Genomic DNA, 13,604 nt, shown 5'->3' with positions numbered 1-13,604 from the left:
ATATACCCACTCTACAGCCACCTTCTATACCCACTCTATATACCCACTCTACAGTCACCCTCTACAGCCACTCTATATACCCTCTCTACAGCCACCCTCTATACCCACTCTATATACCCACTTTACAGCCACCCACTATACCCACTCTATATACCCACTTTACAGCCACCCTCTATACCCACTCTATATACCCACTCTATATACCCACTCTTTATACCCCCTCTATATACCCACTCTTTATACCCCCTCTACAGCAACTCTCTACGCCACCCTCTACAGCCACCCTCTACACCCACTCTATATACCCACTCTACAGCCCTCTTTATAGCCCTCTCTATAGCCACTGTATTTCACCATTCTCTATAGCCACTCTCTACAGACAATATCTATAGGCACTCTACTGCCACTCTCTATGACCATTCTCTATAGCCACTCTACAGTCACACTATATAGGCACTCTCTATAGTCACTCTCTATGACCATTCTCTACAGCCATTCTCTATAGCCCTCCTTATAGGCACTCCCTATAGGCACTCTCTACAGGCACTCTCTATAGCCCTCTCTATAGGCACTCCCTATAGGCACTCTCTAAAGGCCCTCTCTATAGGCACTCTCTAGTTGTTACTTAAACGGATTATTATATCTCTATTAGATCAATGTTACATAATGGGGTTTATGAATGGACTATCTAAAGGAGACTCAGATCAGCAAGGGTCTGACTAATGGAGTCTTAAAGAGAACCTGTCATGCCTTCAAATGCAGATATAGGTTTAATCTGCAGGTTTATAGTGTTACAATTCTGTCCGGCCACCTTACTGAAAGTGCAGCTACTGGGAAAAAGTGACCTTTATTCCTCCTTGGAGCCGCCAGAGTTTAGTCATAGAAGTGTGCCCGGAGCGGCTGCAGTCAACGCTCACAGCATAGTGCATGCCTAGGCACATAGATTTACAGCCTGTGGTGCAGAGCATTTATGCAGAGTGAGCTGTCAATCAAAGCGCCGGGACGTGAGTCCAAATGAGCGATGACTGTAGCCGAGCTGCCACTCCTCTATCACTGAAAGCCAGCTTTTCCCAAGAGGAAATACATTCATTTTCTCCCGGTAGCCACATTACTGAAATCAGTATTATAACACTATTAACCTGCAGTTTAACCCTATATCTGCAGGTTAGTGGCGTTTGGGGACATTACAGGTTTCCTTTAAATGAATGGGCTGAAGGGTTGTTGCAAGTACTATGCTCCATTTGGTTGAGACAGAAGGCTTCCCAGTTATAGTTTAATGGGCCAACATTGTGTTGCCCAAGTAGAGTTGACCATAGCGTCGGGTAGCCAAAGGGCCTCTGTGTTTTATTGGGTAGCCAAAGAGCCTCTGTGTTTCATTGGGCAGCCAAAGGGCCTCTGTGTTTTATTGGATAGCCAAAGGGCTCTTTGTTTTGTTGGGTAGCCAAAGGGGCCCTGTGTTTGATTGGGTAGCCAAAGGGCCTCTGTGTTTTATTGGGTAGCCAAAGAGCCTCTGTGTTTCATTGGGCAGCCAAAGGGCCTCTGTGTTTTATTGGATAGCCAAAGGGCTCTTTGTTTTGTTGGGTAGCCAAAGGGGCCCTGTGTTTCATTGGGTAGCCAAAGGGCCTCTGTGTTTCATTGGGTAGCCAAAGGGCCTCTGTGTTTCATTGGGTAGCCAAAGGGCCTCTGTGTTTCATTGGGCAGCCAAAGGGCATCTGTGTTTCATTGGGCAGCCAAAGGGGCCCTGTGTTTCATTGGGTAGCCAAAAGGGCCTCTGTGTTTCGGTGGGTAGCCAAAGGGCATCTGTGTTTCGTTGGGTGGCCAAAGGGGCTCTCTGTTTGGAATATTAATGTGATAGTCCACTGTTTGTGGACTAATGATGACTATCAGGGAAGGAACATCTTTATGGACTTGTGATAGAAGGGGTTGATCTCCTTCCAATGTTCTTCTATAAATCAAGGTGTATCCTATGAACCCACTGAACGCTTTGCCCTTTCTTCTTTCCCAGGAAATCGGTAACCTTCTTCAGACGCGTGGTCATGAATGGGGAGTAACCACAGGCCGGAAAAGGAGATGTGGCTGGTTAGACCTGATCATTTTAAGATATGCCCACATGATCAATGGCTTCACTGGGTAAGTCTATCAATAACCCAACACACAGACCCAAACGCAGAGACAGGCCAGGACCACCCAGACCATTACAGCCACCATTTTATTGATTTTATGGCAAGCTTATGGTACGTTGTCCACATCCTAAGTGTCCCGCATTTCTCTATAATTCATAGATAATCTTGTGATCTGTTTTTACCTAAAACAAGATAGAAAACATAAGAATGTAAGAAACTTTGTAATATATCTTATTAGAGAAATAAGCTTCTTTCTCCATTTAGAAGCCACGTTTAATTTTGACGTGGTTATAAATCACCTGAGAGAAGCTCACAAAAAGACAGATGAGTTACAAATTCCCTATCAGACCATCATAGCTGGCTCACTGATGGAGTCTCAGTTAACTCATTTGGCAGCCAGCAATATATAGATTAAATATAAGGCAAATGGTGCAAAACGTTTAATGAGAACAAACTGAAAATATGATTTATAGCCCCAAATACTTGCATCTAGTAAAAACAAATGTCCACAAAGGTGGACAACCCCTTAAAACATATTAAATGGCCTTTTACAGGCCACCTGGATCTAGAATTATTTAGTTTTATGCTGATCTCTTTGATTGGATTTTTTGACCTGAACAACTGCCGAACGCTGAACGAGACCCACCCCGAGCCGTGAGATGGAGTAGGTGGAGACGCCTACTTGTGCTCACCCATCTGTCTTTCTTTTCAGCCTGGCGCTTACAAAACTGGATATTTTGGATTCTCTGGATGAGATTAAAATTGGCGTAGCATACAGACTCCAGGGGAAGAGAATCCCATACTTTCCAGGTTTGTGCCTTTCTATTGGTAAGGGGAACTGTATGAGTTTATCACGTCACAGACCAAAAATTCAGCTGGGAGAACCTTGCCGTTATAGTTGGTGATGAGCGGGCACTACCATGCTCTGGGGCTCAGTACTCATAACTAGTGATGAGCGGGCACTACCATGCTCGGGGGCTCAGTACTCATAACTAGTGATGAACGGGCACTACCATGCTCTGGGGCTCAGTACTCATAACTAGTGATGAGTGGGCACTACCATGCTCTGGGGCTCAGTACTCATAACTAGTGATGAGCGGGCACTACCATGCTCGGGGGCTCTGTACTCGTAACTAGTGATGAGCGGGCACTACCATGCTCGGGTGCTCAGTGCTCGTAACTAGTGATGAGCGAGCACTACCATGCTCGGGTGCTCAGTACTCGTAACTAGTGATGAGAGGGCACTACCATGCTCGGGTGCTCTGTACTCGTAACTAGTGATGAGTGGGCACTGCCATGCTCGGGTGCTTTGTACTCGTAACTAGTGATGAGCGGGCATTACCATGCTCGGGTGCTCAGTGCTCGTAACTAGTGATGAGCGAGCACTACCATGCTCGGGTGCTCAGTACTCGTAACTAGTGATGAGAAGGCACTACCATGCTCGGGTGCTCTGTACTCGTAACTAGTGATGAGCGGGCACTACCATGCTCAAGTGCTCTGTACTCGTAACTAGTGATGAGCGAGCACTACCATGCTCAGGTGCTCAGTACTCGTAACTAGTGATGAGCGGGCACTACCATGCTCAAGTGCTCTGTACTCGTAACTAGTGATGAGCGGGCACTACCATGCTCGGGTGCTCTGTACTCGTAACTAGTGATGAGTGGGCACTACCATGCTCGGGTGCTCTGTACTCGTAACTAGTGATGAGTGGGCACTACCATGCTTGGGTGCTTTGTACTCGTAACTAGTGATGAGTGGGCACTGCCATGCTCGGGTGCTTTGTACTCGTAACTAGTGATGAGCGGGCACTACCATGCTCAGGTGCTCTGTACTTGTAACTAGTGATGAGCGAGCACTACCATGCTCGGGTGCTCAGTGCTCGTAACTAGTGATGAGCGAGCACTACCATGCTCGGGTGCTCTGTACTCGTAACTAGTGATGAGTGGGCACTGCCATGCTCGGGTGCTCTGTACTCGTAACTAGTGATGAGCGGGCACTACCATGCTCAAGTGCTCTGTACTCGTAACTAGTGATGAGCAAGCACTACCATGCTCAGGTGCTCAGTACTCGTAACTAGTGATGAGCGGGCACTACCATGCTCAAGTGCTCTGTACTCGTAACTAGTGATGAGCGGGCACTACCATGCTCGGGTGCTCTGTACTCGTAACTAGTGATGAGCAGGCACTACCATGCTCGGGTGCTCTGTACTCGTAACTAGTGATGAGCGGGCACTACCATGCTTGGGTTCTCAGTACTCGTAACCAGTGATGAGCGGGCACTACCATGCTCAGGTGCTCAGTTCATGTAACTAGTGATGAGTGGGCACTACCACGATCCTAAGAACAATCAGATATCTATATGCGTGTAGATTCTGCCCATTAGAATTCATGTATGAATGACAGGAAACCCACCAGTGATCTTTTTATCCATAGCAATGATTATATACCATTATTATGTCCCATAAAGCAAATCAAGAAATTTTACAGAAGGTAGAAGTGGAATATGAAGTCATGCCGGGCTGGAAGTGTGACACCACCGGTGCCCGGAAATGGGAAGACCTTCCTGCCAAGGCGCAGAACTATATCAGATTTGTGGAGAACCACATTGGAGTGCCAGGTATGTGTCCTACTGAATTATTGGATCCATTTTTCAGTTCAATGTATCAATATAAATGATTTAAGCCCCATTCCCTCATATACATTAGACTAACGTTGACCAAAACTGCCAATATCTACAGGTTTGGCCCACAGTCTAATGCATATGGGAACCTTGGACAATTTATTGACATCATTTTGGGCTACCGATCATATTGTTGTGTAGGTACACCGTCACCAGACATGAGGCTTGGCTTGTGGCCAGTCGTCCAACTTGTCAGCCAAAATGCCATCTAATGTGTACTGAAGGCCTTAGATTCATGCAGAATATTAGGAACGATTGAAAGGGTTATTCCCAAATCACAAGTGATCCCCTATCCACAGGACCCTTTGCCCCCAGCATTCCTAAGATAGGGTCTCTGCAGATTCTGGTCTCGTATGAAGTGGAGGTGCACATGTTTCACCTTGGCTCCATTCATCGTCTATAGGAAAGCTAGAGAAAGCCGAGCGCTGTACACCTCCATACCATCTAATACTGTCCCGCCGTGGAGAGGGAACACCCAGTGTGCAGCGCAACCCATGGGGAAAACCAGGGAAGATTTAGGGGAAAGCCCTGGTGATAGTTAGAAGGATGACCACCTGACTGATCTGAGCTCCGTAACGTCCCTAGATGGGCTCTGCCCCTATGTGCTGTCACGTGCTTAGGCACTTGCTGACTCTGAACTTACCCTGACTAGTGAGTAGGTCAGTGAGTCACAAGCCCCACTATTATAATAAAACAACACAAATAAAGTAAAACAAATGGGGTGGGGAAAGACACAAAACTTTTAGGTTTCTTCAGTCAGAAAGTTCACAGCTGCAACTGAAACGACATCTCTGTACTCCAGAGTCAGGTTCCTTCAAAGTGGTCAGCATAGAAGATCTATCCGTGGCATGGAGTAAAGCCAGGAGTGGTAAATATAGCGGAAGGGCAAGATTACAAGATCTTGCAGCTGTGATAAAAGCTATGAGTAATCTCAGCCAGGAGAGAAAGGGTCTTTAACCCTTTCAGCATTGAAAGAAAGTCCACTCCACCATAAGATGTTACCTGCAGACGCAACACACTTGTGACAAATACATAATCTTGGGATCACTGGGGGTCAGAGCAGTTTGATCTCCAGTGATAAATCAAGCTATCGCCTGTCCTATGGAATAGGGGATGATAACTTGTCATTTTGGGAATAACCTTTTAATTTAAAGGTTAAATGGTGGTACCATATTCTGTAAATCCTATATATATGGCCGAACATGTGTAGTGCTTACAAGCTCCTTCATAATGAGCTTGTAGGCACGACGCTACCAATGCTCCAGAGGCAAAGGTGCCTCATACAGGAGCACACCACAATGCTACTGGACGACCTGTCAATCAATCAGGTGCTCACCCCTTCCCCAGTAGACAGTCAGGAAGCTGGGGAGCGGTGTGAACTACAGCAGTGTTATTATAAAGCAGTATGTATCACATATATAATACACAGTTACCCGCTCTCTATGGATTGAATTCTCCCAATAATATATTTATTCTATTGTGCCTTGTTTTTACTTGCAGTTAAATGGGTCGGCGTTGGGAAATCAAGAGAGTCTATGATCGAGCTGTTCTAGAGTCCAGCACGTCGGATGCCACAGCCCTGATTCCAGCACATTGGCCGCCTCAATATGGAGAATAGTGTATTCTACAGCCTATGGTGGACCTGGTGTGACCATGTTCTCCCACTTTGTTACCGTTTGTGACAACCTACACTTATCTGAATAAAACCGGTTTGCAATAATGTGTTCTCATACTTTACAAACCTGAGCAAAGAGATAGTCTCATCTGGATGACCAAGATTACAAGATTTTGGAGGTGTCTATAGGAATGTTTCCTCCCTCATCCAGAAGAGCATTTGTGAGGTCAGACCCTGATGTTGGGGAGAGGTCGGGCTCATGTAACGGGTGACACAGTCCTGTGCTGTTCGGCAACAAGGTCACGGCATTTGGCTGTGCAAAATGCTTCCTGATTTTCTATTATTTTTGCTGTCAGTATTCTGTGTGCTAGGTATCTCCTCTGCTGGTTTTTTATCCTTTTACCTTTAGGACCCAGCGGAGTTCCTTTTCCCTTCAGCTGCTAATCATCTGTATTTCCCCTTGGGTTTAAATACTCTCATTTTCCCTGTACAAGCTCTGGATGAAAGCACGTGGCTTGCACTCATCTGTAGAAGTGTTGCTGCCCTCTGCTGAAATTATTCCTGAGGCACCTGGAGATAACTTGTGCACGCACTTTCCTCGTGTGTGTGCTCCCTGTGTCTCCTTTAGTGTTTAGTGGGGTTGACGAAGAGCTCATCCCAACCGCTCCCTATCTAGGGCCCAGCTCTAGGGTCATCCTTGGATCATGTATCTGGCTTGGCATATAGGAGCGGAACCTATTTAGGATGCTGAAGGACCCAAAGGGCCAGCGATAGGTTTGGTCAGAGGTCACAATTTCCTCCTTTCCTAGATGCAAGGTTTCCTTTCCCTTTGACCGTTCACTTGGTAAGTCCCCGTACCTAGCATGACACTACAATCTTAATTCTAGTTCATCCAAAACATGTCAGATGGGGTGAAGGTTATACACCAGGGGGTGAGGGACCATGGGTTATACACCAGGGGGTGAGGGGCCAGAGGTCATACACCAGGATGGGGCTGGAGGTTATACACCAGGGGGTTAGGGGCTGAAGGTTATACACCAGGGGGTGAGGGGCTGAAGGTTATACACCAGGGGGTGAGGGGCTGAAGGTTATACACCAGGTGGTGAGGGGCTGAAGGTTATACACCAGGGGGTGAGGGGCTGAAGGTTATACACCAGGGGGTGAGGGGCTGAAGGTTATACACCAGGGGGTGAGGGGCTGAAGGTTATACACCAGGGGGTGAGGGGCTGAAGGTTATACACCAGTGGGTGAGGTTATACACCATAGGGCGAGCGGCCGTGGATTATACACAGAGGATGAGAAACCGGGGTCTATACACCAGGGGGTGAAGGGCTGGATTTTATACACTGGGGGTGAGGTGTCAGGGGTTATACACCAGGAGGCGAGGGGCCGGAGGTTATTATGCGAGGAGCCAGAGGTTATACACTAGGGGTGAGGGGCCAGATGTTGTACATCAAGGGGTCAGGGGTAGGTATACACCAGGGGCTGGATGTTATACATCAAGGGGGAGGTACTGGAAGGTATTGATGAGGGGGCCAGAGGTTATATACTGGTGGGGAGGGTCCAGAGGTTATACACTGGTGGTGACGGTCTGAAGGTTATACATTAGGGGTGTGAGCCGGATACCAGAGAGTCAGGGGCTGGATGTTATACTCCGTGGGGTGAGGGGCTGGATGTTATACACTGGGGGTGAGGGGCCAGATGTTATACACCAGAGAGTGAGGGACCGGATGTTATACACTGGGGGTGAGGGGCCGGATGTTATACACCAGAGAGTGAGGGACCGGATGTTATACACCAGAGAGTGAGGGGCCAGATGTTATACACCAGAGAGTGAGGGACCGGATGTTATACACCAGAGAGTGAGGGACCGGATGTTATACACCAGAGAGTGAGGGGCCGGATGTTATACACCAGAGAGTGAGGGACCGGATGTTATACACCAGAGAGTGAGGGACCGGATGTTATACACCAGAGAGTGAGGGACCGGATGTTATACACCAGAGAGTGAGGGGCCGGATGTTATACACCAGAGAGTGAGGGACCGGATGTTATACACTGGGGCTGAGGGTCCAGAGTTTATACACCGGGGAGTGAGGGGAAAGATTTTCTACACCAACGCCTGAATGAAAATCCTGAATTCACCAGGCCATATGCTCTTTCTCGAGGTGCAGTTGTAGGAAAAAAATCTTTAGAAGAGGAGCAATTTCACATACATTGAGTTCTCGTTGTGGATTCCAGATTTCCTAGAGTACTGTCACATAAATACAGACCGCAGAGATCTAGAAGACTCACCAGACTCTCGTTACTTCCAAACGCCCTATAAAAAGGCAAAAATGGATTCAAACTCTGCACCAAATTACTAACAGAATAATAACTAAACCAGTAACAAACCTGGTGATCCACATTATACGCCTCGTCATAGGCCGTCCTCCAGCGGGAGATCTCAGGTTTGCCATACACGTCCAGTGGAATATCAGACTTGTTGGTGCAGGGGTCTTCAGCAAACCCAACGAAGTTCTCTTGTGGAGAACTGAAGCGAACGGCTCCACCTGCAATACTATATACCGTACATGCACAATATATGGCAACAGAAAAAAGCATATAAATAGCAGAATTTTATATTTACTTCTAATCAATAGCTTATATATTTATGTATGAGCCTAGAGGAGATCGGCATAAAATTAATTTTAGGGTTTGGCATTAGGAAATAGAGGGGGGTCTCACCGTTGCTCTGTTTTACAGTTAGTTTTGCGCACCCGGCACTTTTCTGTATCCATAGTTCTCATCTGAAATGCATGAAAAACAAGATATTTCTTCTAGTAACTAAATTTTTTTAAAAGAGCGTTTCCACCTTTTAACCTGTTTTTGCAGAGGCAATGTCCTTAAATTTATTTTCCCCAGTTGTTTCTTATTAAGATGTAGGAGCAAAAAAAACGTGAGATCCAATCTAAAATAGATTTCCTGAGGGACCCAAACGGAACAATCACTAGACATCCCATTGAAATAGCAGATGCATTTGCGAAATACTATGAGGCCCTGTATAATCTAAAATATGATTCCAATACGTCACAGCCGACTCAAGTGGATATACAGGGTTTCCTAGACACCCTGGATCTTCCCCGGGTCTCAGATGAGCAATTGGAGGAACTTAATCTTCCCTTTACTACACATGAAATCCTAGGTGCCATCAAAATGACTAAGTCTAACTCTGCCCCGGGCCCCGATAGGCTGCCATACGAATATTACAAACAATTTACATCCACTCTGTCCCCCTTTATGTCAAAAACCTTCAATTTTTGGCAAAATAAAGGGTCAATTTCCCCAGAAAACTTAGAAGCGATAATTATCACGCTACCCAAGCCAGGGAAACCTACAGACACCCCGGGTAATTTTAGGCCCATTTCACTCCTAAATTGTGATGTTAAAATTTATGCCAAACTAGTGGCAGATAGACTTCATAAAGTGATCCCGACCTTAGTGGCTCCAGACCAAGTTGGGTTTGTGACAGGCAGGCAATCTAAGGATGGCACCAGACGGATGCTTGACTTGATTGGACTGGTGGAGATATCGGGTGAACCCAGTGCATTCCTGTCTCTTGATGCTGAAAAAGCCTTTGACAGGGTGCACTGGGGATACCTGGAGAGAGTTCTAACAAAATTCGGGTTCTTGGGGGAAATCAAGTCATCCATTCTAGCCCTCTACTCTTACCCAAATGCGTCAGTGTTGGCATCGGGGTTTCTGTCATCTAAATTTCAAATAAGTAATGGCACCCGCCAGGGGTGTCCATTGTCTCCCGCTATTTTTGCTTTAGTGGTAGAACCTCTGGCGGAAGCTATACGAAAAAACATAGCCATTTCTGGTATAAGAGTTGGGGAATTTGAACATAAACTTGGTTTATACGCAGACGATGTGATAATTTCCTGTTCTAACCTTGCAGTGTAGATTCCAGCAGTGGTGAACACATTATCAAACTTTTCTAAAGTGTCGTATTATAAGCTTAATGCGGCAAAGTCTTTGATACTGCCGTTTAATGTACCGGTGGAGGCCAGGAGTGCGCTGGAGGGGGCCTTTCAGTTCAAATGGTGCGACAGGGGGATACCTTATTTGGGTATTAAGCTGACACCATCGCAGATGTTAATTAAAGAAAATTTGGAACCTCTGATCCAAAATTTAGAAAAGGAATTGGGAAGATATGAAAAAATATCATTGTCCTGGATGGCCAGGATACAGTCCTTTAAAATGGTTTTCTTACCCAAAATATTGTATGTGCTCAGATGCCTTCCCATCAAAATTTCTCACAAAACCCTGATGAAACTTCAATCGTTGACTAACAAATTTGTCTGGGGTAATAAAAGGGCTAGGGTCGCAGGTAAAGTGTTATACCCCCCATATGACTTAGGGGGATTGGGCACCCCAAACATATCGGCATATTATAAAGCCTTACTAATTGAATCACTAAAGGAATGGTGGCGTCCAGGTAATTCACATAGATGGGCTCAGATTGAAAATTTCCTGTCCCGCCAGGGCTCGGTCAGAAGAATGATGGAAGCAGAATATTTAAGCCGTTCACGGTTCTCCCCGTGTGTTCCCACCATGTCAGCCTCCCTGGAGGTCTGGCGAAATGACTTGATTCATAAGATTCAGATTCCTCTTTCAGAGATTTCCCTCAAGTCGTTGGAATTTCAAATCCCCTTTTTGAATCTGGCCAGGTGGGAGGGATCGGGCATTACAGTGCTGGCGGATCTATACTCTGATTTGGGTGTTAACCCCTTTTAATGAAATAGTACGGGAACACCCCTCTTTAAAGGGCTGTTTCTATCAACACATCCAAATTAGTCATTTTCTGGCCTCTAAATTTCCTCCAAAGTCGAATCCTCTGTTACCTACAACAAAAGCTTTGGTATTTAAAAAGATAATTAAATCCAAAGGTATCTCCTCGACATACAAATGGCTCAATAACCCCCCCGAAGAGCAAAAATCTCCTTATATGAATAAATGGGACGTGGAGTTGAGTGTCTCTACCTCTCCTTCAAACTGGCACTCGGCATCAGCAAATATCCAAAAATATTCCAAGTGTATAAATCATCTGGAGCAACTGAAAAAAGTACACCTGCGATGGTATCGGTCCCCAGCCAACTTAGCACAGTTCCTCCCAAATTATTCGCCACATTGTTGGAAGGGCTGCCTCCAAAGAGGTACTCTTGGTCACTGCTGGTGGGCTTGTCCCAAGGTTTTCTCGTTCTGGTTGGAGGTGTTTGGCCTGATGGGTGAGCTGACAGGCAATCCTATTAATCCGAATCCGGCTCTGGCAGTGCTAAACGTTGGTATAGAGGAGTTCTCTTGGGAATCCAGGGGTTTATTAGTTCACATTCTAGTAGCTGCCAGATATTGCATACGTTTGCACTGGAAATCCCCAAAGACAGCTACATTAGTTGAACTATATAACCGAATTAATCTCCAATGCCAATACGAGCTCTGTCTGGCTCACTCCATCCGCGCCAAAAACAAAATACTTCACATTTGGAACACGTGGCTAAACTCTGTATATGCATCCCCTGTCAGGCATCTGTTTCCAGGGCAAACTGTTGATAATTAAAAACGGGTCAAATAGGGTCAAAGAGAGTGTTACGCAGGGAGTTCACCCATACCACATGTCAATAGTCAAGGTGTTTAAATCTCTGTTGTTGTTACTGCTCGGGCTACCCCGAAACGCCATCTAATTCCCTCCCCCCCCCTCCCCCTCCCTGGTTGCTTCCTTGCAACCATCCATGGTTCTCCCCCTCTCCCCCACCTCTCTCTCCCCTCTCTTTTCTTATCTTCCTTTCTTACTCTCTGGTTCTGGTTGTTTGGATCCCTCATTTTGAGGATTAAAGAGTAAATTGGTAGGTGGACTCTATACGTATTTGGTATTGATTAACCTAAAAAAGTTGCAACTTGCATCAGACATGATTGGTGGTGGTGTGACTGGAAATGTGAATCATAATCAAAGAGGATACTACCACATGTTACAGCGTTGTCCTCTTTGTGTATTATTGCCAATGATACCTGATTTTCTCCTTTTTGTAATGTAACTTCCTACAATAAAATTGATTGGATTAAAAAGATGTAGGAGCAAAGAAGACATACAAAGGTCATAAAGCAGATTAGGAGGAGTTATAAATACATGTGGAAGAGCTGATGTCTTACTTGTAGCCGGGGCTGCTGGAAATAGCAGGAGCCTCTATGTTCTGTCCTTAGAGTTTGTTGTCCCCGTTACCAGGAAACGGACATAAAAGACTCCAGGGCTGCGGGAACGAGCGTCTGAAATTTAGAATTTGCAGCTTTTGAAATCAGCACTAAAACATTATCAACATTGTAATACAATTTAGAATTGACCCCTTTTTTAATTCCTTTCTTTTGCCTGGAAAATAGAACAATGGTCAAATAATATTAATCAGGACTAATATCTTGTTTCAGAGGCTGCTCATACACGGTAGTGCCCATGCAATCTACAGCTATGCTGACAAAATTCGTTAATCCTTATAATATCTTGTTTCTGAGTCTGCTCATACACGGTAGTGCCCATGCAATCTAAATCAATGGCAACAAAATTAATCGGGGCTCATAATATCTTGTTTCAGAGGTTGCTCATACATGGTAGTGCCCATGCAATCTACAGCTATGCTGATAAAATTCATTAATGCTTATATCTGCTTTCTCAGCTTGCTCATACACATTAGTGCCCATGCAATCAAAAGCAATGCCAACAAAATTTATCAGGGCTCATAATATCTTGTTTCTCATCCTGCTCATACACGATAGTGCCCATGCAATCTAGAGCAATGCCAAATAAATTCCGCAGGACTCATAATATCTTGTTTATCATCCTGCTCATACACAATAGTGCCCATGCAATCTAGAGCAATGCCAAACAAACTCAGCAGGGCTCAAAATATCTGGTTTCTGAGGCTGCTTGTACACGGTAATGCCCATACAATCTACAGCAATGACAACAAAATTCATCAAAGCTCATAATATCTTTTTTTCTGAGGCTGCTCATACACAGTAGTGCCCATGCAATCTACAGCAATGACAATAAAATTAAAACAGGGATCATATCTTGTGTCTGAGACTGCTCGTACACAGTAATGCCCAAGAAAATGAATCAGGACTCATAATATATTGTGTATGAGGCTGCACATACA

The 13,604-nt window shown here is 45.4% G+C and overlaps 1 protein-coding gene across 1 annotated transcript in view; it reads left to right on the top strand.

Annotated features, from left to right (window-relative positions):
* Positions 1-6,522, top strand: part of ADSS1 (adenylosuccinate synthase 1) — a 64,880-nt gene extending 58,358 nt beyond the window's left edge. Inside the window, exons 10-13 of the mRNA XM_075330312.1 lie at positions 2,006-2,130; positions 2,836-2,933; positions 4,590-4,739; positions 6,303-6,522. Of these exons, the coding sequence (XP_075186427.1) occupies positions 2,006-2,130; positions 2,836-2,933; positions 4,590-4,739; positions 6,303-6,355 (426 nt within the window). The 3' untranslated portion in view covers positions 6,356-6,522. The remainder of the gene's footprint in view (positions 1-2,005; positions 2,131-2,835; positions 2,934-4,589; positions 4,740-6,302) is intronic.
* Positions 6,523-13,604: the final 7,082 nt, after the last annotated feature.

Source organism: Anomaloglossus baeobatrachus, chromosome 12 (assembly GCF_048569485.1).
Source record: "Anomaloglossus baeobatrachus isolate aAnoBae1 chromosome 12, aAnoBae1.hap1, whole genome shotgun sequence".
Lineage (NCBI taxonomy): Eukaryota > Metazoa > Chordata > Amphibia > Anura > Aromobatidae > Anomaloglossus > Anomaloglossus baeobatrachus.
The sequence above is the reverse complement of the archived record's forward strand: the minus strand, read 5'-3'. Positions and strand labels throughout refer to the sequence as shown.